At 38.0% G+C, this 23574-nt stretch overlaps 1 protein-coding gene across 1 annotated transcript; it reads left to right on the top strand.

Annotated features, from left to right (window-relative positions):
• The first annotated feature begins 3166 nt into the window (after window positions 1-3166).
• Window positions 3167-19177, top strand: Ovch2 (ovochymase 2). The gene is made up of 16 exons (XM_027942272.2): window positions 3167-3254; window positions 5352-5461; window positions 7288-7379; window positions 8519-8691; window positions 9066-9161; window positions 9415-9566; window positions 10013-10202; window positions 11292-11315; window positions 12729-12819; window positions 12944-13068; window positions 13754-13894; window positions 14253-14383; window positions 15974-16067; window positions 16532-16663; window positions 17893-17973; window positions 19113-19177. The coding sequence occupies exons 1-16, from the start codon at window positions 3167-3169 to the stop codon at window positions 19175-19177; spliced, it is 1785 nt and encodes a 594-aa protein (XP_027798073.2).
• Window positions 19178-23574: the final 4397 nt, after the last annotated feature.

A 23574-nucleotide genomic window follows, 5' to 3' on the forward strand; every position in this document is an offset into this window, starting at 1 on the left:
TATGGAACCAACCTAGGTGCCCTTCAACAGATGAATGAATAAAGAAAATGTGTTATATATATTCAATGGAATATTACTCAGCTTTAAAGAAGAATGAAATTATGACATTTGCAGGTAAATGGATGGAGTTGGAGAATATCATGCTAAGTGAAATAAGCCAATCCCAAAAACCCAAAGGGCAAATATTTTCTCTGATATGTGGATGCTAATTCACAATAAGGCAGTGGGGGTGGGAGTGCTTAGGAAGAATAGAGTTATTTTAGATTAGGTAGAGGGGAGTGAAGGGAGGAGAGCAGGTATGAGGACAGGAAGGATAGTAGAATGAAACATACATTATTATTTTGTATACATATATGACTGCATTACCAGTGTGATTCTACAACAGGTAAAATCAGAAAAATGAGAAATCATATACTATTTATGTATGATATGCAAAGTGCCTAAACACACTCTACTGTCATATATAACTAATTAGAACAAAAAAATATATATAAAGTAAAAATTTTTTTCTCCTTCTCTTTGACCTTTTGTACTGTGTTAGGCACTTTCAGTGCTGTTCCAGGCTCAATGATAGAGAACTCCCTGCATACATTTTGATGTTCAACCCATCAGTTGAGGGTTTTGCTTTTTTAGAAGAAATTCAGCAATAAAATTTTTATTTTTTTAGTGCCTAAAATAAGCAGTTAGATGAGCCTAACACCCAAAACACAGCCACAGTCCCAGCTGCTGGTGTTCAGGGAACTTGCGTGCCCCTAGTGGTCAAGACAAAGCACAACCAGCCTCGCTGCTTCCCCAGCAAGCACCAGCTCACCCCTGAAGTGGCATGCTGGATGGAGGTGTGCCAGAGTGGAGTCACCAGGAGCAACATCTTCTCACCTGAAATGGATTTTTCTGCTTGCAATATTTTCTCATATCCCTTTCAGTAAATTAATTATACTTTTTTAAAGATTTTATTCTAATTGCTTTTGGTAAACTGTGTTTCCATGGACATTGGATATTCTAATGATTACATTTGGTGTATCTCCTCCATCATATTGTTTACTCTCAGCAATCAAATGTTTCTTTTTTTTCTTTCTTTTTTAGTTGTTTCTTGATCGTTGTTCAACCATTTTCTTCTGATTATCTATTTAAGCTTTGATGTGAATGCCATAAACGTTTGCCACAGCCATTTCCAGTGCTCCTGAGAAAGGGACAGGATGTATTATCCTGGAGTTCAGGAGTTGGATTTCTGAACCTGTCCTCATTCTTCCTGCATGTGGCCACCCACCTGGAGATGTGCCTTGCCTTTTAGGTCCACATACTCCCTCACACATCCTTCCCAGGGAAAACACTGTAAGTGATTCTTATTTGGAGTGAGTTGGAGTGGGAAGAATTCATATGTCTAAAATCTACTGGGCCACCCAAACATTGACCCTGGGTAATATTCTGAACCTTTTTCCTGCTCCTTTTGCTGCTGCCTCTGAAGTTCTATCACTCTGAAACTTTGTCAGCATTTTTCTCTTAACAGACATGTAAGGCTGTGGTTCTTCCTTCTATTGGACTCCATCTGTTTTTTATCTTTCTAAAATAATTCATAATTTGGGAATACTAAAATCTTCCCTTCACTTTCTGATTTTCCAGCATTGCTATGAGTTCATTTACTTAACATATCTTTCTTATCATAGACCTGGAGCAGGAACCGGAGATCATAGTTCTCAAGAGGTCATTTAATCCAATCCCTAAGTGGAGTTGCTGAGTCTACCTGGTTTATTCCTTGCTGCAACAAAAGATGATACACTTGAAACTGAAGACAAATGAAAGATAAAGATTACAAATTGAATTATAAAATAATTAAGGGCAATAAGAAAGTGCCTTATGGATAATCAAAAATAATGAGGTTGCTGATAAAAAATAGATTCTAAAAGGGCAGAAATTATTTGGAAATGAGACATAGTACACAAAGTTTAGACAAGATATAGTGAATTTTGGAGTCCAAAGAGCCATATTCCTTTTGAAGTTACTCTGAAAAGTGATTGATGAAATCTAATAGAATCTTTAAAAGTATTTGTCAAAGAAAGATTGGATTTTGATTATGGCTTAGGCATTGATTGATTACATACCTCTTAGGATTGATATAACCCCCAAATTAACAGTCGCAAATTTTTGATTTCAGAATTAAGAAGCATAAGTTAAGGATGATGCCACAACGAGGGATTTGATTTTCCTTCTTTCTGTTTTTCCTAAATATGCAGCACTCATAAATTTTAGGTTTAAAATGTTTATTTTGCACTTACATTATTTTCTTTATATAGATTTGTTTTTTTCAAGTTGGAAATGTTGCTACAAGAAAGTTATGGACTTTTAGTCTGACAATTGCTATTTTGAGAAGGCAATTTCTAAAAAGTTGACATAAAATCTCATATCCTTATGTGGTTATTGTTGGCATTGATCAATTCTTATTCATTTCTTACACAATAATGATGTGTCAAAATCTTAGCCAGGAAAGAGGAAGACTTATAAGTAAGCATAGCTACTTTCCTGTGCCTACACACCTACTAGTAGTAAATGTGAATATTTAGTGTTTATCTTCTAGAAATACAAAAAAAAAATGGTGGGACAATGTAGATTCACAGATATCCTGATGGACAGTATCCAAAACAACTGTCTAGTAGCATGAATTCCTGAGTATACTACCCAAGTCTCTTTTCTCTCCTCTCCTTCTCTAACACATGGCAATCATAGCCATCTAGTTACATTTGGGAAACAAAATTTAAATAAAATGTTTTAGTACATTCTGATGCTTGTTTGCAAACAGGTACGGAAGTCTACTCTTGCAAACAAGGACAATTTTGGTATTCAATCTTCTTTTGGAAAACAGTAACCTATACAACGGAGTAAGTAATGTTTGCAAATGAAGACCTTAGACGCCAGACACTTTGTTAGTCAGAAACATTTCTAGGGGAAGCAACTGACTGATGTAGGTGTAATGAATACATAAGTCTAGATGAAGACTCTGCTTTTGTGGTTGATTCTCTACATTTTGCAAGAAACCACATTGAGAAACATCATATGGGCATGGTTGAATGCCTCATGCCTTAGTTAATGAATGAACTTGTTTTAAATTGGCTTATTTCTACTTTTGTTCTCCTTAGTGTCTTTAAAATTTCAGGGGCATCTGAGTTTCAAAATGCCTGTAAGCTGGAACAAGATGATTTTGCTACTAGGAATGGTCTGTTTGGAACAAGGCACATCTGCAAATCTTCCTCTTCCCAAAGGTAAGTTCCAAATAAGCTCTATAACTACCTTTCTCTGAAGGAACCACCTTTGCTGACAATGGGCATCACAACTGCACTCCATATTATTTTGGAAAAATTGAACAAGCAAATAAGTTTTAGAGATCTGATTGTTTCTTCAATAAATTTTTTTTGATTTTGCTCCTACAATCGGCATGTGAAATACTTAAGGAATGCAACTAAGTTTGTTTCACTTAGGTGTACTAAGTGAATTGGGATTATTTATTTATTTGGACATGTTTCACAGTACCATCTTTCATGGAGCAAACTCTACACATAAGCATAGGTCTAGAAGCATTTGTAATCTTTTGGAAAATTATCTTACTAGGAAATATGAAGCATGTTCACTGTGATATATTGGAAATAGTCTTTTCCTTGTGATTATCATAATCTGAAAATAGCTCTTGGCAGGCTTCTTTGTGGTCAGAGTTGTGCCAGCCTAAAGAACCACTATGTTTTCTGTCTTTGCCTCAGTGAGTTCAGGAAATAATAAATTTCTGTCTTTGCTTCAGTGAGTTCAGGAAACAATAAATTTTGTATCTAAAGTAATTATGACTCATTCAGCTGAAGCAGTTAGAAAATAAGATGTTGATCCAACATCGTACTCCCACTGGCTTCAGAATTAAAAAAAAAAAAAACCTGAGCATTATATTCATGCACTGCTATCATTTAGGTGAGCATCTCTTTGATTCTTTTATTTTTTTTCATCTGAAATGCGTAGATAACAATGCTTGATCCTTAGGCATGGAATGGAGATTAAACAGGGAGTCCTATGAAAGAGGTTTTATATTTTAGCATATTTATCTAAATATCTGTGTTATTAGAGATATGTTCTAAAGAAAAAACATTTTGATGACTCACTTCATTTCCATGGGAAATTAATGCTGGGAATTGTGCTAAACCTAAGAAATACAGAGATGAATAAGATGTAGGTCTTTTCCTCAAATAGTTCATGGTCTGGTGATAGAGCAAAATGTACAAGTATAGCATGGTAAAAATGATTAAGTGATGGGCTGGGGGAGAAGGATTGCTACACAACCCATGGAAGAGACCCTTAACCCAGTTTTAAGAAATCAAGGACGACTCCTCACTTGAGATGATTTCCAAGCTCAGAAGTAAATGAGAGGATTTATTTAGGCAAAGGAGTGGGTAGATTATGAGACAGGGCTTTATAAACCCTCCTAAAATCATGTGGAAAGACCTACAGGAAGAACATGTGACATGCCATCTCTGAATTACCTGGTGGAGGTCAGTATCTTTAATCTAACCTATTTTTTATTTGAGAAGTCAAAAAAGCCCACGGAGTGCAAATGAATGCAACTTTTTAAGGGATAAAGTCTTTTCCATAAAGAGGAAAGATTTGTCTTATTACCTGGCAACCTTCTATTCTAAACTATGGTATGTGAATCAGGACACTGTCTTCACTCCACAGTCCTTGAACACTGTGTCATTTTCCATCCCAGCAGAGATATAAATCCAGTAGCATTTGTTAATATATGACTGTGTGACTGGCACCACAGACTGCAGTCTTAGACTCAGTCTCATGGGTGGAACAGAGAAATATGCACACAACTGCAATGAAAGCAGAGGATGTTATCACTGACAATTGGTTGAACAACTTTATTCTTCAGGAATTGTGGTAGATGTTGTGGATTTCAGTATTTCTAAGACTTATGTTCCTATATTTGAGGATCCCACTGTACAGTTGTGTTGAAAGACATAGAAATAGCCATAATGGTGCATGATAGATATCACAGAAGAGAATACAGAGTGCTGTGAGAAAACTCTCAGGGGCTAGAGAGCTCAGAATCAAAAGAGGTCTGCATTCCTAATAACCCACTGGAGACCTCCTCCATACTTCAGGAAAGTATATCCCTTTATGATATACTTGTCCTACATGACACAAACTGAGCAATTTACTGCAAATTAAAGCAAATCCCAACAACTTAACTTAGAATCATCTTGTGATCTTTCTGCTCCCTGTCTTGTTGATTTTTCTTGCTCAGAAGGCTTTCCTATGTTGCTCAGTACTAAAAACTATTTAGTCACTCAATGTTTGTCTTATTTTTTTTTCCCCAGGTACCGAATGTGGGAAGAATCTGGCTAAGGTAGGGCCTCAGAATTACTTTAACATTTTCAGTCGCATTGTTGGGGGAAGCCAAGTGAAAAAGGGTTCTTACCCCTGGCAGGTGAGTCTCAAGAAACATTCTCTGGTATGTGAGTTGTGAGATGTCTCAGGGCTGGATCTCCTGAATAATTGAGTCTTCAGTGCTCCATCCTGTCTAGTCCTTCACTAACAATCTTATGAGTGCATACAAAAATCCAAGTTCCTCATGATGTACATCAATTGAGTTCCAGAAAAAGTTTGTTCAGAACAATTATATGCACTGTTGACTTGAGTCACAAACTATTAAAAGTAATGCAATCCACAACTTTCAACTCTTAAGACAAAAATACCACTTCAAGAAGCTAAAAAAAATGAATTTACTATTTAAAAAACAATTCTTGATTGAACGAGTATATTTTTAAAAATACTTGATTTGTTATAAAGACCAGAGAATCCACTTTGTGTTTGGGGTGTAAGGTTCTCACATATATAATAGGACCTCTCAGAGAGTAATCAAGAATACTGCCTCCTTAGTATCTAATGTCCTAGGAATTCTACCTCAGTTTAATTTCCTGATCCTTCTATGACATGAAAATGGATTTGTGCTTTTGCACCAGCCCCAGGGTTTGCATCTATTGTCTTTGAAACTCTCGCGATTTTCCTTACCCTTGAGGTCACGTTATCTTCTTGCTTCTTAAATTTCCATTTAAAGCAATCCTTCTTTATTTTTACTTCTCATGGATAAGTCATAACTTTTAGGTCAATGAACAAATGTTAATGGTTGGTTGATTAAGTTTGTGTTCAGGAGGTTGACTGATTAACTGAGTCATTGTCATTTGATTAACTGGTTAAATACTTGATAGAATAGTTAGACTGATCAGTTAGTTACTTGATCAGGTGTTTTTCTAGACAATTAGAAGTCCATGTTCAGTTCCTAGTAACAGTAATTCATTGACTTTTACTTCCTTGCTCTTTGTTCTATTCTTGGCCTCTTCACTCTGTTTCTCTCTTTCTCTCTCTCCCCTCTTTTCCTTTCTTCCTCTCTCTCTCTCCCTCCCTCCCTCCCTCCCTCCCTCTCTCCTTCTCTCCCTCTTCCTCTTCCTCTTTCCCTCTCTCTCATGCTGGGGATCAAACCCAGGGTCTCACAAATGCTAAGCATGCCTGAGCTCTACCATTGCCCTCTCTGCATTACTTTTCCTTTGATTTCTCATTAAATAATTTTTGGTCAAAAGTTGACAATTCTAATAAATTGCTTTGTTCTAATTCCAAAAATGTAAATATTGTCATTAAAAGTATTTAATTGTACATTTAAGTCATTTTAGAATCAAATAAAATATTATAAATAAGATAAACCAAAGATAAAAAGTATGCTTGAGAGGTAGAATCAGAATGACTTTGAAAAAGATAAAAGGGTCAAAGAGTTTATTAAAAGTATGAGAAAATTATAGGTCCAAACTATTTCTCTAAGAGGCTTGGAGAATTGGAGCATGTGTTGAAAGGCTCCCAAGTCTACAACTTGCCTTTTTCCCAAAACAGCTGTACTCTGCTACATTTTCTACTTCTTTTTCTTCATTCATAGGTAATGTTCATACTGTCAGAGCCACAGATCTGGGTCAACAGTGTTATCCAAATAAAGAAATAAATGCCAATATTTCTAACTACCAACTCTACTAAAACTCTTATAGCCAATCATTTCAAATTAACTACATCTTATCTAGACCAAGGCTGGGAATGTTCTGGTTCCAGCACTGCCCTTCTTTCTGAGCTGTAGTGTATGCATTTTACCCCTTAAGAAATTATGAGTGAGTATCTGGGTGTATATTTTAGAATATGCTCAGTTGTCAGATTTGGGGAAGGGGGGAATCCTTGAGCATGAACTTGTACCTATTTAAGGTCTTTACTATTCAGGTATCTCTGAAACAAAGGCAGAAGCATATCTGTGGAGGAACCATCATCTCTCCACAGTGGGTGATCACAGCTGCTCACTGTGTGGCAAACAGGTAGGGATGGACTCACTCAAGGAAGAAAATCAGATCACCCCCTTCCTCTCCCTTGGAATCATCAGTGATGACTCTTAAAATATGGGGGAAACTCTAATGCTATAACACAAATGGGGCTTGGTGACATTGTCAGATGCTACTCAACTAGGTTGAAAATACACATTCTTCACAGAGGTAAAATACTTTACTAAATTGTAATCAAGATCCTGTCTCCATTTTTGTCCTCTTTCATTTAAGTCTGCAAAATTTCTTTGGATGCCCAGCTAGGCACCAGGGAGTGCCAACATACAAAAATTGAGACACAATCCCTACCACCGGAGAGCTAATAGACTAAAAGAATAGTCAACTGATAATTTCTCTACAATGCGGCAGACAGTAGGCTAGTGAGATGCTGTATGTTAGATTAGGTACGTAATATAGTCAAAATTCAGAGGCATATACCAAGAGAAAATGATGCCCTTTCTAATTTTGTATAAAAGTATCAATCTTAGAGATGAAGGATTCCAAAAGATGGTAAGCCAAAGCTCTTCATCCATCTCAACAATCCTACCAAACTCCTTTCTGATTACCCAGGAAGATGGGGTCTTTTCCACGTCATATAAGGTCTTTAAATCACAGATATAAGGAAGGTAAGGAGAAGATCCCAATTTTCCCTTGTTGTAATTAGTTCTAAACCCTTGAGTGTGTGTGCTCTCTGTGACATTAGAGTTATGATGCTATTCTTCATAATATACACTCTGCATGAATTCTTTGACGTTGAAGCAGCATACTTAGTGGGAATCCCAAATCATTCTCAAAGGATTTCATTGGTATTAAGGATAGCTGAATATGGTCCCCTAGACTTTAGAAGCCTGAATTACAATGTATATGCATCTCTAGATAATCAGAATTGATTATCTAGAGATAATAAATGTTAAGTTTATCATATCATTGCTCCGTATGAGGCCAGTGGCAGAATTACTAATTCTGCACTGAAACTGGGGATCTCTGCATGTTTTTCTAATAGCATTGGAATCATTCTCATTTGCTCAGCAACCCTACCACCCACATTATCTATATAATTTTAAAGAGACAAATTTGTCAGCAGCTGTGCTGTGAGTTTCATTGAAATCCACCATTTTACTGCTCCCTCTTCATAGAAACTTTGCATCAACTTTGAACGTTACTGCTGGAGAACATGACTTAAGCCAGGAAGAGCCAGGAGAGCAAACCCTCACCATTGAAACCATCATTGTACACCCAAGATTCACCATCAAGAAACCAATGGACTATGATATTGCCATTTTGAGAATGGCTGGGACCTTCCAATTTGGTAAACATTTGAAATTCACCCTGATTTGAATGCCCCCTGTTTCATGACCTTTGACTCATAATTCCCTGCAGTTCATATTATATAGCATGTACCCAGCTGTTCTAAATCATGTGTTTTGAGATAGAGATTTAGGCTGGAAGGTTCTCTACCTGAAACTCTCTTTGCTTGTAGTTCTGGATATAGAATTATGTGGAGTCAGGAAAGGAGAGGATCTTTGTCTGATAAGTAACCCCAGTAGGTTCCAAGCAGATATTACAACTCTCACCAAGGTCTTTGGGGACTACCTAGATGCAAATTGGTGAATGGCTAATGGTATCCTGTCCTGTCCTCTGTGAATGAGATGAGCACTGCTTTGATTTAATTTTTTTTTTTAGGCCAGTTGGTGGGACCTGTGTGTCTTCCAGAACCAGGGGAAAGATTTGAGGCTGGATTTATTTGTACAACTACAGGCTGGGGCCGCTTGACTGAAGGTAAGAATACCTGTGCCACTCTTCTTAATCAGAGTTTAGAACTTTCTGGTGGGCGATCAGAAAATAGAATTTTAATCTACTTTTTTTAAACAGTTATGTCAACATTTTGAAAGATAAAAAATGTAACATTGTACTTGGAAATTTAGGTTTTTCCAAAGGACACAAACCTGAATCCAGTTGATGAGGTGAATAGGGCATCTTCAACTCAGAAAGGGTCAGTGTGCCTTGCTGAGGCTCCTGTCCTGTGTTACAGATGGCATCCTCTCACAAGTCCTGCAGGAGGTGAACCTGCCTATTTTATCCAAGAAGGAGTGTGTGGCAGTTCTGTTAACCCTAAAGAAGCCATTTAATGGGAAGACCTTTCTCTGCACAGGCTCCCCTGATGGAGGGAGGGATGCATGTAAGGTGAGTGGCATTGGCTGGGCTGACAGGCTCCGCTCAGGCAGATCTCTCCTCAGCTTTTTTAGCAGGTGAGGGGCTTCAGGAAGGCTGATTCCAGCTAAACCTGGAATGTGGAAAGAAGAGCCAGAGTAAAAAGGAAAAATAAAGTCAAAATAAAGGGAAAGTTTAAACAATCTGTTTTGAGCAGGGGTGTTCAGAGGAGGTTATCTGATTTTTCCAAAAAGACCAAATAATAGAAATAATGCCAAGAATAAGCTCAGGATTCATCCCTACAGGATGGATGGAGCTTTCTTATTTGGAGTTTGTAGATGTTTGGAATTTTACTGGTCTTCTGTTCTCCCGTTGATCAAGAGCTGAGGTCAATTATTAAGTATCCTACGGATAAAGAGTGAGCACCGTAGGGAATCAACACTGACAATGATGGTAAAAGAAGCTTCTTTCTTCTTCAGGGAGATTCAGGTGGCTCACTCATGTGCAGAAATAAGAAAGGAACCTGGACTCTGGCTGGCGTGACTTCCTGGGGTTTGGGCTGTGGTCGAAGCTGGAGAAACAATAGGCAGAAAGATGAGCAAGGGTCCCCTGGGATCTTCACAGATCTTAGTAAAGTGCTTCCCTGGATCCGTGAACACATCCAAACTGGTAATAAAGCCATTATGCGAGATTAAGAAGTTGGTGTTCTGCTAAGGCAGATCATCAGCTGTCTAGCCAAGTCAGGACCAGAGTAAAGAGGTCTACTTCTGTTCTCAATTGGTGCATAAAGATTATGAAATTTGTTGTCAAAAACAAGAGCTGAATATGGTATGTGATACAGTAGAAAATGTTCAATGATATATGAATTCATACATTTTTTATTTTGTCAAGTTTGCCTTTAATTGAAACAGTTTCAACTTGAAGATATGTTTTCTCCACTTATTTCTCAGTTGTTCCAGCAACTCAGTTGTTCAGCTAGCTATAGCATAAAACAGTAGTAATTTTGCCACCCAGGAAACTATTTGGGGGGATATTTGTGTTGTTACAACTAGAGAGGAGGCAGTGGCACCTACTGGGTAGGGGCCGTGGATGCTGTTAAGTATACTAACAGTGCACAGCACAGCGTCCCACAAAGAATAATCTCATCCCCGATGTTAGTAGTGAGAAGCCCTGGCACAGAACCAAGTTCAGTAAATCAGAAAAGGCCAGCGAGTGCATACACCAGGGGCTGAATTGTAGCCTCATTTATACCTCCAAACTCAACTTAGTTGTTTTTTTACCTGGTTTCTAACAGCCTTAAAGGGCCTTCCATCCTTTCCTGAAACAGTTCATTCAAATTAGTTCAGTAGAAAACGACTTGTTGTGGAGCATATGGCACAGCATCAGGTACCTGAGCATTAAATTCAAGTTGTAGATATTCTAGAAACATTTTTGTGCTTGTAGGAAAGTTATTTCCATCTCTAGCCTCCATTTTTATGTACAATCACCTCTTTCTGTTCTGTGTAAATGTCATGTTAATCACTGGTTAATTACTGTCTGTTTCTTAATTAGGCTACTCAATAAACCAAGTAAAACCATCTACTTTTTTATATCAAGACCCCTTTCATACTTTGCCATTTATCCTTTCTGTTCTTTCCACAAGAGTAGATTTTCATAATAGTATATTGACTAAAAATTCTCTGCACTTTTGAGCCAACTTTTTGAAATATTGTTTGTGATACCTAAGCTTTGAGTTGTGTTTTTCTTTTTCTTTCCCAGGGCATCAAAGAAAGAGCTCCAGAGGTGGGTATTCCTTGTAGTCTACTCCACCATGAGCATGAATTAACATATAGCATTTCTGAATATCAGTTTCCTCTATAATCAAAAGTTACCCTCAGCAAGAGTTTTCATGTCTACTAGGTATAAAACTACCAAGCACACCTGCAGCCCTGCCAGTTTGGACAATCACATGCCCTGGATTCTCTCCTGTTTCTTTTCTTGTCTATTCAGTGCTCCATCTAATTCAGCAAACATTTGACAAACTCTAGCTTTGAATCAGAGACTCGGGAAAGAAAAGAGGTGGTACAGATGTGGTAAATAAGTTCCACACACCTCCCTGAAAGTGTCCTTCATTATATAGGGGACTCATCCCTGTATCACATTGTAGCTCTGCAATTAATTCACCTTGTGATTTTGGGTAAGCTCTTTCCTATCTCTGGACCTCAGTTACTTCATCTATAAAGAATAGAGGTTGGACCAGATGGTCTTTAAGGCCTCTTTAGCTCAGATCTTCAATTGTTCCTTGAGCCCATAAAACTACCTACAAAATGCCATATGGAAAATAGCATCCTCAGAGCTCAGAGGCTGCTTCTAGCTGAAAATCTAGTTGAAGGAATCATCCTTATCCAAGGATGGATATTGAAAGATGGAGGTAAGAGAATGCAGGATGTAAGAGACCAGTAAGTCAGCCAAAACAGTTGAAATGAAGGATGTGTAATGGGGTTTCATGAGAGAAAAGAATAGAAAGATAACTTGATAGCAAGTTATGAAAACTTCAAACGTCAGCCAAAAATTTTAGACTTTATTGAGCAATAAGAATTTGATTAATTAGATAAATAGATTAGAACTAGACTTTCCTGATAAAAGAATGGACTTTATAGTCATTTTGATGAGCAGTAGCAAGGAAGAGGAAAGAAACAAACTTGATTCTTTGATAGTTTTGAGCATAAGATACTAAGGATACAGAAAGTCATAAAGTCAGAAGCAGATGCAGATTTGCTGACCCAGAGAGATTCCATCAGCAGCATGTTGAGTTTCAGGGTGATAGCTATGAGACCATTGCAAAATCTGTCTGAAGTTTAGAAAAGCAGAGATAATAATCAAAACTGAGGGAATGACTGAGACTGGTCAGAGGTCTGAAATATAGAGAGAAGATGAATGCTGGGATAGAACCTGGGAAATATCTGTATCCACAGAATGGGGTCAGAGGAAAGAATTAAGGAGAAAAACAAATCCAGAATCCCAAGGCTAAGCAGGATCTAAAAGGAACAAAAATGAATATGGCATCTCAGAAGGCAAGACAGGAAAATATTTCATAAAGAGTGAAAGAGTACATAAAGAATAACCAGGAGGCTCCAGTGTCCTCAGCTTCTGGAAGGAGGGGCTATTATGGCCAGCCAACATCATTGACCCTGATTCCGTGACTTTCCCTCCCAGCATCATGCAGTGAAAAGGATGGTATAGTCAGCGGGTCTGATGGGGAGCTGCACTTCCCAGAAAGTCTCCACGTGTATTATGACAGTGAGCAGTGAGTAGCCCCTTCTGTCACCCTTCCCCAGACTCCCACCTCCAGTCTGGCTCCACCCATTAACTGGACAGCAATTGTCACTTTCTATCTAGAAATAACATCCTCTCCACGTGTCTGTCTGCAGACAGTGTGTTTGGACCCTGTTGGTACCAGAGGGAATGCATGTGTTGCTCAGTTTTTCCCGCATGGATGCAGAGTCTTGTCACCACAATCACCTGGCAATGTATTCTTTGGAAGACAGACTCTTTGGTGAGTGGATTTTCACACTGACCAGTGGAAATCAGTAATAAGTGGCTTAAAGAGGTCTGGTTACAATATGTTTGGCATGGAGTCATCTGTAAATGCCACACTTCCGGTCTCCCAGTTTGAGACTCAGATCAGGAGGAGTACAGAGGAACTGAACCTGAGACTGCAGGGTCACAGGGCATTTCACTTCTGCATCATTTTCACTTGCTCTTATTAAACTGGGAGTAAAATCTAGGCATATTGCAGGGTATCCCAAGAAGAAAGCTGCTTTCCCAGGCATGAAAAGGATCTTTACCTGCAAAAAGGAGACAAAAGTTACATAAGAAACAGGAATGGAGTGGTTCTAAACTGGACACGATTTAGCCCCTCAGGAAATGTTTGGCAATGTCTTAGAGACTTTTTTGGATGTTACAACTGTAGAGACTATTACTAGAAAGCTGTTAGGTTGTCCCAACTGGAGGGTGTTTTACTGGTGGAAGCCAGGGTACTACATAAGACACCAAAAACAGAGAGAGAGAGAGAGAGAGAGAGAGAGAGAGAGAGACATAAGACACCCAATAGTGCTGAGATTGAGACACCCTGTTTTAGACAATCCTGAAATATCATGGAAAATTCAGTTCTCTTTAAGTCATTTAAAGGGTGATGTTTTCTAGATTCTAAGCCAAGAATCTTCTTTCTCATCTTGCAGGGAAACTCTGTGGAGAAATCCTCCCTTCCTCTGTTCTTGTTGGTTCCAATTCTATAAAGCTGAAGTTCATCTCTGATGCCACAGATTATGCCACTGGGTTTAATCTCACCTATAAAGCTGTTACCCCAAACTACTTTCCTGGTAAAACCATTTATACTTATCACATGCCCTCCAGACCCTTTGAAGAAGTTTGGGCATCATAGGCATAAGCCCCCTGGCAAGGCCCACTAGTTCCATAGTGAAGGGGACCAACTGGCCAGCTTGAGAGCAGGGTGCAGTCTCTCCTTCCACAGCCTTGATGCTTTGTATTTATCACCTACCAAGTAAGCTGAGAAGACCCAAAGAATTCTGTAAGATCTATGCACATCCCTCTTCCTTCTTGTTGGCTCTGTCTAAAGATTCAGTTCACACATCACCTGTGAGAGATGGGAGGGAGAACAATGAGAATTCCTCTTCCTTAGGTGCTTCCATTTGTTTAGAGTTTCTTTATGTATTTCAGATTCAGGTTGCAATTCCTTAACTATCCTTTTTAAAGAAGGCATCATACAGAGTCTTCACTATCCTGAAGACTACAATGACATGGCCAACTGTAACTGGATTTTTCAAGCCCCCAAACATCACATAATTAAGGTATTTACTTGGGTTACTCTTCCTTAGCCATAGCATATCCACAGAACAGCTATCAGAAGCACCATGCAGCAGAGGTTTTTATCTGAGTTATCCACTGCTATATTCAAGTTTTAATTAAACACTTGAATAATGAACCAGCTTAGTTTCCCCTGCAACTATCCACTTTTACCACTAGATAGCACTTGCACTCTTTAGTTTTTGTTAAAAACAAAACCAAACCCCCCAAAATAGTGTTGTCTTAACCTTTGTACCTGGTGACTTTATCAGTCTCTAGTTCCTTCTAGAAACAAGCATTTCTTCCTTACAATTCAACCTCTGACAAAACACTGTGTGTGTAATGGCAAACAGATGTCAATAACAATTAGTCCAAAATCATTAAGCCTTCTAAGTAGAGGAGATAGAGCAAAGAAGAAACAATGCAGAATAGGCACAGTGGATGACTAGCTTCAAAAAGTCACAAGTGTACTTGGGGTGGGGGGCTGGTAGGAGGTAAGGCTGAGACCCTTCAATATCAGGATATGGTGTTTATTCCACATTTGCCTATGAGTGTTACTGGCCATTCATTGGTTTGTTTTCCCATTAAACACTAGTGGACCATCTGCAGAGAGATGTCACTAGGTAGCTGAAGGTCAGGCTACAGTCAGGATGAGATTGGACTTAGGATTTATTTATCAGTATTTCTTTTAAAATAATAATTAAAAGCAAGGGGTATATGAAGGAGTAAGGGCAGACAAGACCTCAAAGCCTCAAAGTTCTCCAGTGTGGGAGTGTATTTCCTAACAATGGTTCACGTCTTGAGAATTGGATGGTCATTAGGTGTTTTATTATTGTGTGACTGTTACAGAGTGTCTTCACACAACCAAGACAGCTCCAAGGTCACAAGATGTATAATCTTATGAGACCACTGTCCCATATGTGGTCCATTGTTGACCAAAACATTGTTATGTTGTGCATGACCATATTTGAACAGGAAAGAGGTCTGAGATGCAGGAGTAAAACTGAATTGGTGAAGTCACTCCAGAGAATGGATCTTTTCACTTAAAACACAAAATAAAACAAATAAACAAAAAGATGTGGCAAATAGTTTTGGGCTTACGACATAGAGTTTAAAGAGAATGAGAATTAAGGATGAACTGTTCAGACACCACCACACCCCTCAATAAGGCAGAATAATTGGATTGGACAATTAAAAAGTTGAAAAAAGTTGGGCGTGGCAGTGTCTGAAGTACTAAAATAAGTCAGAAATTAGGAGCAGAAACAAGATCAAATAAGTTTTACAAATGAGTGAGATGAGTATAGATCTTCTTTTTCTAATGTTTTCTGAAAACCAAAACAGAGTTAAGGCAAAAATTTCAGCAGAATTAAGGGAAAAAAATTTTTTTGTTCACAATGAAAGATAAGAATTTAAATATAAGCATATTTCTAGGAGGAGTAAGAAGAAGGAATTTAGTTGAAAACCGGAAAATGCTACTCTTCTCTTCTAAGGTCTTCCTCCAGAGCAAGTTGAGCAAATCCAGATTTCTTTGCTTAATCAAAATAAGGTCATTCATCTGTATTGTTTACTCTGAGAATAACCTTAAGTCTCCTCAGCTGTCATTTCAGAGTCTGGAAATAGAAGAAAGTGGAGACTGCACTTCTGACTATGTGACAGTGCACAGTGATGTAGAAAGGAAGAAGGAAATAGGTTTGTGTTCCTCAAAGGCTCAGCTTCCCCTGGTTTGCATTTAGACCCAGTCTTGAGATGAAGGATATGGCTCAGTTTTCCTTAATTCCCCTGTACCACCACTCCTTTTTCAAGGGCAGGAGGAGAGAGACAGGACCAAAGAACCACTTGAAGGGAAATTCAAAAGGCCCACAATGAAGGAAGAGCCAGATGGGGAAAGTCCCATCAAAATAAGCCCTGTAGCTGGAACCAACTCTTGGCAGCGTTTTAGTGGGAGTGTGGCAGACGAAACAGAATTGAAACATCAATGGGGTTAAATGAATATTTTAAAAAGCAAGCTGCCTTTTTATTTTGAAAATGAAGTGTGATATTTACCTGAAAAGCTTACTTCTCAAAAGTTAACTAGAGGACACATTTTTTTCTCCTATCCATGTCATGTTTATTTGCCTGGCACTGGATGATGCTTTGGATTGGTCTTCAACCAGCTCGGTTGTGTGGCTATGATGTCCCTCCCCCTGTGCTGAGCTCCTCCAGTGTCATGCTCATCAACTTCCAATCAGATGAAAATGGGACCTTCAGAGGCTTCCAGGCTGCAGTCTCCTTCATTCCTATAGCAGGTAAGAAGAGGGAGGCAACGATCCTTCAGTGTCTAATTCTAATCCTCATAGAGTGGTAATAAAGGGAAGCCTTTAGAATCCAACATGGATCCATTTGATTTTCATAATTTGTGGTAATTAGATCCTATAAAGTCACTGTGAACACTGAATAAGTGGCTACTCAGCCATTCCTCCTAAGAAAATACAAAGTTATTTTCCTGGGGGCACTGTACATTTTTTATCAACCCATCAATACATAACCTAGTTTTAAGTGTTTCTGCTTAAAGACACATTATTCATATGTATTAATGATCATTTGTATTAAATTCAGAGCAAATAGCACTATAACTCATATCTGAACAAAGCTTTTCTAACACATTCTGAGTGAGGTACATTTCAGTCTTCTTGCACTTAGGAACACTAGAGGGCACTTCAGCACTATGCTTGGAAGACACACTAAACTGAAGTCACCAACAAAAAGCACACCCACAATGTGGTACTAAATAGACAACGAAAAGGACATTTGTTTATAGGATGAGAGCTGAAACAAGAAGACAGGGAATTGCCTTATTTTACGTCAGCTGAAAACCTGAAAGTTAGATGTTTGTGAAAGCACCATGAATATTGCTTTTGAGGTTATAAATACATTTTAGTGAGTAGGTGAATTCACATATATGGAACCTATAAATAAGAAAGATATATGGTGTGTCTGAATCTTGGCCTATCCTTACTAGATGTGTGGTTTTTAAGAAAGAATCATCTCAATGTCATTTTCAACCTTACAATGGGAGAATAATCATGTCTAGGAAAGAATGGAGTGGAGATTAAATCAGATAAGATACACTTGGCTATAAGCAAGGGCTCATATAACAAAAAAAACAGAACATGAAATATAATCACCAATCCCAGGCCGTGGAACCTACACATCTTTTTTCCCAGTCTTCACCATGATCCCTTTTCCATATGGGAGATCCCACGAAGCAATTATCTGCTTCCCAAGTTGTTCCTTCTTGTTAAGAAACTACTGTTGGAAGAAAAAAGCCAGGTTATAGTTACAATATTCCACTTCTCAGTTAAAATACTCACAGAGTCCTGCTAACTGAGGTGTCCCAAAATTCTAACATTATCTCATAAGTCATTTTCTGATGACTTATAAGTCATTTTCTGATGACTTAATTCACACAAAGAAAACCAACCCTTTTTTGTGTGTGTGTGTGTGAATTAAGTAATTATGTTATGTTTATATCCAGATTTAAATACCTTGGTATTAGAGGATGGACCAGTGTTTCTGGAGACATGGAATGTGCCATCTGAAGAAATTAATGCTTCTGGTAAGCTGTTTGGGGACTGTAACTACTTAATGTGTATGCGTGTGTATACACACACACATATGTATATACACACATACACACATATATGGAACATATTATCCAGGGTTCAGTCAGAGAAGCAGGTGTGATGGGTTGAATATGTTTTCCTTCCAAATTGTGTTGGAATCCTCCAGTACCCTAGAATGTGACTTTACTTGGATATAGGGTCTTTACAGAGATTAACTGAGTTAAAATGAGGTCATTAGAGTAGTCCCTAATTCTATATGAATGCTAGTCTTAATAGGGGAAATTTGGATGTAGAGAGACACACATACAAAGGAATAACATGATATGAAGAAGAAAGCAGAAATCCAGTGACATATCATTTATAAGCCAAGTGTTTTAGTCAGCTTTGCAATGCTATGACCAAAATTCCTAACAAGAATCACTTAAAGGAGGGAAAGTCTATTTGGGGCTCTGGTTTCAGAATTTCTCAATCCATAGATGGCTGAGTCTATTGCTCTAGATCCAAAGTGAGGTGGGATATCACGGTTGAGGGACACAGTGCACAAAAATGGCTCACCTCATTGAGTCAGAAAGTAGATAAAGGGGGAGAGATAGGGTCCAGAGTGAGGATGCACTCTTCCAGAGTATACCTCCAGTGACCCACCTCCTCTAAAGTTACCACCCAGTCAATCCATTCAAACTAGGGTGAACTGACCAGGTTACAGCTTCCAGTCTAATCATTTAACCTCTGAATATTCATGCATTAACACAGAAATTTTGGGGGGACACCTTATTCCCAAATCATAATACCAAGGAACACCAAGAGTTGCCAGTGAACCACCAGAAGCAAGAAAGGTCCATTGAACCTCCATCGCAGATCTCCAAAAGAACAAACCTGCCAGCTCATTGATCTTGGATCTCTAGAACTGCGAGACAATAAATTCTTCTTGTTCCAAGCTACCTGGTTTGTGGTACTTTGTTATAGCAGCTCTAGCAAATGAGTGCTTCAAAATTTGCTTGCATGATTTGTAAGAGCTGACCAAGCAAGAACATCCTTAAGGCAGGCAAACAGAAAAGGAAAATGTCGAGAGTATTGAATCCACAGCAGGAACTGAAGTTGTTCTCCGTAGGCAGTATCTCTTCTCTTTTTTCAGGAAGCCTCAGCCCTGCTTTTAAGATCTTCCAACTCATTACGTCCAGGATGATTTTCCTTACCTAAAGGCAATGGATTAGGGATGATAGCTGCAAATATCCTTCACAGCAACACCTAGTGTTCAATTGAATAACTACAGGCGCAAGTCCAACCAAGTTGACATATCAAAAGGGTCATTGTCCCTTCTGTTCAAAGCAACGCTGAAATATTTCCAGTCCAAGAATAAAAACTCCCTTCTTAACTGACTCATTTGGTGGGGATGACTCAATTATGTGCCAACTCCTGTTCTGACTCACAAGATCTTTCACTGAATAACAGCAAGTAAAACCACTATGTTTTAACATCAATGAGTTTTGAAATTTACTGAGATTTACCATTTCCTTGTGTTCTCCATGACATTCACTGACATAGACATCGATATCCTGTTCCATATAGATGAAACATTGGTGAGGGGACCAGGCAGAGGATGGAAGTAGGGAAACTTTCATACTTTGCCATTTTAATAGTTTGTTAAAAGTCAAGCATATTATTTTTTATTTATTTCTATTTTTACAAATTTTCTGAAACATAGAACACATAATAATAGAGTGGAGTGGATAGTGAATATTACTTGTAATGAGAAGGGATGGGAGCAGTCTGAATCTTTTCATTCTGTCCTCCTTGACAATGACCTCATGATGCACAGAGACCCCAGGTGAAGTGTGGCTGCAATATTTCCTTCTCTTGGCCACTAGGGAGTACATTCAGCACAGTCATTTTTCATCAGCCTAAACCAAACAGTATTTTCCAAGGAATCTGGTTACAACCCTCAGTGACAGTTATCATTTAATTCCCAGGACCTGCTGCAATGCCCAGAACAAAGATGGTATCAAATAAATATTTGGTGAATAAAATTAAATAATTCACTATATATCCTGAAGAACGTTTTCTTAATTTTCTCTCACTGAACTCAAACCTTCTTTAAAACTTTCTTCCTTTATATGTGACCATACAAACTTAAGGACAAGAAAGTTCACATGTGTCTGATTTTAAATATCACACCTACCCAGAGGACTAAAACCCTAAGATAGAATATCTTCTAGTGGGTAGAAGATGAATGTAAGATATATTGTAGATATTGCAACTAAAATATTTGAAGACTGAATAGTTAGAGCAAAAAAAAAAGAGGGGGTCAAAGGTGAGCTTGATATTGTGCTCCTGGGTGAGAGACCCACTTCAGGTAATGTTTGTTTTTTATCTCTCTAGAATAGAATAAATATTTTTTATCATTATTTCCAGGTGTCTCTCCATTGGCAATAAATATGCATCTTCTTGGCCCCAACCCAGGTGGATGATGAGACGCAAGAAGGCCACAGCCAGCTCCTGGCCATGGCTGGCCTGCCTGCAGATTGCCACTGAGTATCTCCGTAGAGGCACTATTATCCAAAAAAACACTGCTCACTGCCTCACCAGTAAGAAAGTACACTGGGCAGTGGAAAGTGGTGAGGAATGATGGTTTAAATGGTTTGATTATTCACCCTCCAGCCACCATCTCTGATACTGATCAGGGTCTGCTGTGAGTTACCACTGGCTCCCCCATTCATTACCATCCTGAGCAATCCCTAAGTGCACCAGAAAGCTCTGCCGTGTCACATCGTGTTTTTAGTATATTCTAATTAAGCATGACGTGGACTATTAAATACATACTTGTTTAATCATATCTTCTTTTCCTAGGAATTATCATATTTTCTTCCCTATTAATTTTTTTAAGTCAAAAATTAATATTGAATTTTGTGAAATACTTTTTAGCAGATAGTGATATGATTGAATGATTGATTAACATTAAATCCATACTAAATAGATTTCTTAATGATCATTTGCTCCTGAAATGAATTCCACTTGGACATGGCACCTCATCTTTCAGTGTTCTTCTGGGTTCCATTTACTAATATTTCTCTTAAATTTTTGTAACCACATTTATAATTTAAATTTAGTTATATCAGAGATTCTCTAAGTATGGTCTGGAGACACTGAGGACCTACAAGATCTTTTTATAGGGTCCTCAATGTCAAAACTACTTTCCTACTAAAACCAAGGTATTGTTCTCCCTTTTTATTCTCATTCTCTATGGAGTGTATGATAGAGTTTTACAGAGGCTACATAACATCTGCTATCTCAATAGATTGAATGTAAAAAGCAGATAATAAAACCTGCCTATATTTTATTTAACCAGAAACTAAAAGAGTTTTACAAAAATGTAAAACAAGGCCAGTCTTATTATTTTGTTGTTGTTGTTTGGGAATGTTATTTGCATGAACATATTACTTAAAGTGAATACCTAATGTTTTATTATGATTGTCCAAATAAATTAAGAAGTGAATTCTTTTTTTTAAGAGAGAGAGAGAGAGAGAATTTTTTAATATTTATTTTTTAGTTTTCAGTAGATACAACATTTTTATTTTATTTTTATGTGGTGCTGAGGATCAAACCCAGCGCCCCGCGCATGCCAGGCGAGAGTGTTACCGCTTGAGCCACATCCCCAGCCCAAGAAGTGAATTCTTAAATGTTTGCCTTAATTTCTAAAGTGATAAATATTTACAAATAGAGCTCACATAAACAAAGCTCTTTAAGACACTCAGTGATTTTTTTTTTTAAAGTGTAAAGGTGAGCAAAATGTTTGAGAGTTGCTGACCTTCGATTTTCTAATTAGCTTCTACATTTCTCTGAAATTCTTGTCAGAGTTTTTTTTAAAAAAAACTGGAGATTGTTTTATATTTTGCATATAATTTACAGGACAAGAATAATAAATAATACGTTGTGTTTTTGGTATATATAAGAATAGTATACAATATATAAATAATAATAAATAATGATGTCATGTAAGTACACATGCTAAATAGCTTTTCCTTAGAGTCTTTAAGTTAACCCTTCTCAATTTCCTTCACAGTTATTGATTTTCAGATTTAATTTTTTTTTCTTCAGACAATTTACATAACAGAATCTCCTAGTAATAGTTATACCATTCATACTTTCCTACTTGTTGCCTTGAGTTGTACAAAACATTCCCTGATGATTAATCCATTTTGTTTTGGAGATAACTTTCTACTTTGTTCTTGATTTTGTACTTTTAAAAAATATTTCCAAAAAAATTACACTGGGTAGTGTTTTGTCCTTTCATAGACATTTTTTATATCCTTAGAAAACAGCTACATTTTGGACAGGCATGGTGGTGCACACCTGTAACCCAGTGGTTTGGGAAGCTGAGGCAGGAGGATCATAAGTTCAAAGCCAGCCTTAGCAACTTAGTGAAGCCCTAAACAACTCAGCAAGACTCTGTCTGTACATAAAATATTTTTTAAAGGGGTGGGGCTCAGTGGTTAAGTGCCCCTCACTTCAATCCCAGGTATCAAGAAGAAGAACAAAAAGAAAATAGCTACATTTCTTTTTAGTGAACGTATTTCCTCTGATTGTATAGTATTGAGAAGTTTCCTGAGGAGGACTGATAGATAGGCACAGTTATAAGTTGTATTGATGTTAGATTAGCAAGAAACTTCAAGAATTGACTGTTTCCATTAGAGATCTTAACTATGCAAATTATTTCAGACAGATTCTTCATGTTTCTGAGTCTAGTATCTTCCATGTACATTGCTATGACTTGAATGTCCCCTCTAAAACTCATGTTGAAATTTAATTGCTACTGTAAGTTTTGAGAGGTGAGATCTTTAGGAGATGTTCAGGTCCTGAAGGCTCTGCTCTCATGAGTGGGAGTCGTTTAGTGAAAAGTTTCTATGTGTTCTAGCCAGAATCATGAGCCAAATAAATTCTGCTTGTAAGTCACCAGAATACCAACCTTAGATACTCTGTCAGAGCAGTAGAAAACAGACTAAAATGGCTTGGAATGTGGCTCAGTGATAGAGCACTTGCCTAGCACACGTGAAGCCCTGGGTTCAATCCCTAGTACTGCAAAAAATAATAAATAAATAAAAAGAAAGTAAACTAAAACATGAACAGAAGATAGAGGACAAGACAGCAGAACATTAGAACCTGCAGGACTGCTAGATAGAATGGCTGCTGCTATCATTATGAGGGTCAAGCTAGCAGCCTTGTTTCCCCCTGATCCCAGAGTTTCTGAGTCTGAGACAGTCACTTTCTATCTCCACATATTTTAAGGAGGCCATAATTGAAATTTCTCATCCTCTCACTTTCTTGGGAATTGAATGTATTTTCCCGGGTGGTGAATCCAGGATCCATGATTTGGCTAAAGATGCTCTCAGGTCTGAAGCCTCAGAGCTCCCCTTCTCTCCAGCCAGTGCTGGCCATGCATTTCCCTGTGACTGCTGCAGCCCCACTAGTCTGTGCAGCTCCAGTGCTGACCAGGACTGGCCACAGATGTTTCAGGGGTGGGGTACAGAATTTAGATTGAATGTTCTTTCCCTTGATGTCAGCAGAGAAACAGGGAAATATTGAAGAGCCAATTCCAAGTT

Source organism: Marmota flaviventris, chromosome 9 (genome assembly GCF_047511675.1).
Source record: "Marmota flaviventris isolate mMarFla1 chromosome 9, mMarFla1.hap1, whole genome shotgun sequence".
NCBI lineage: Eukaryota > Metazoa > Chordata > Mammalia > Rodentia > Sciuridae > Marmota > Marmota flaviventris.

Coding starts and splice junctions, on each gene's coding strand:
- Ovch2 (XM_027942272.2), top strand. CDS start 3,167: ATGCCTGTAAGCTGGAACAAGATGATTTTGCTACTAGGAATGGTCTGT. Junction 3,255..5,351: donor AAATCTTCCTCTTCCCAAAG/GTAAGTTCCAAA, acceptor TTTTTTCCCCAG/GTACCGAATGTGGGAAGAAT. Junction 14,384..15,973: donor CCAAACATCACATAATTAAG/GTATTTACTTGG, acceptor AAGTCTCCTCAG/CTGTCATTTCAGAGTCTGGA.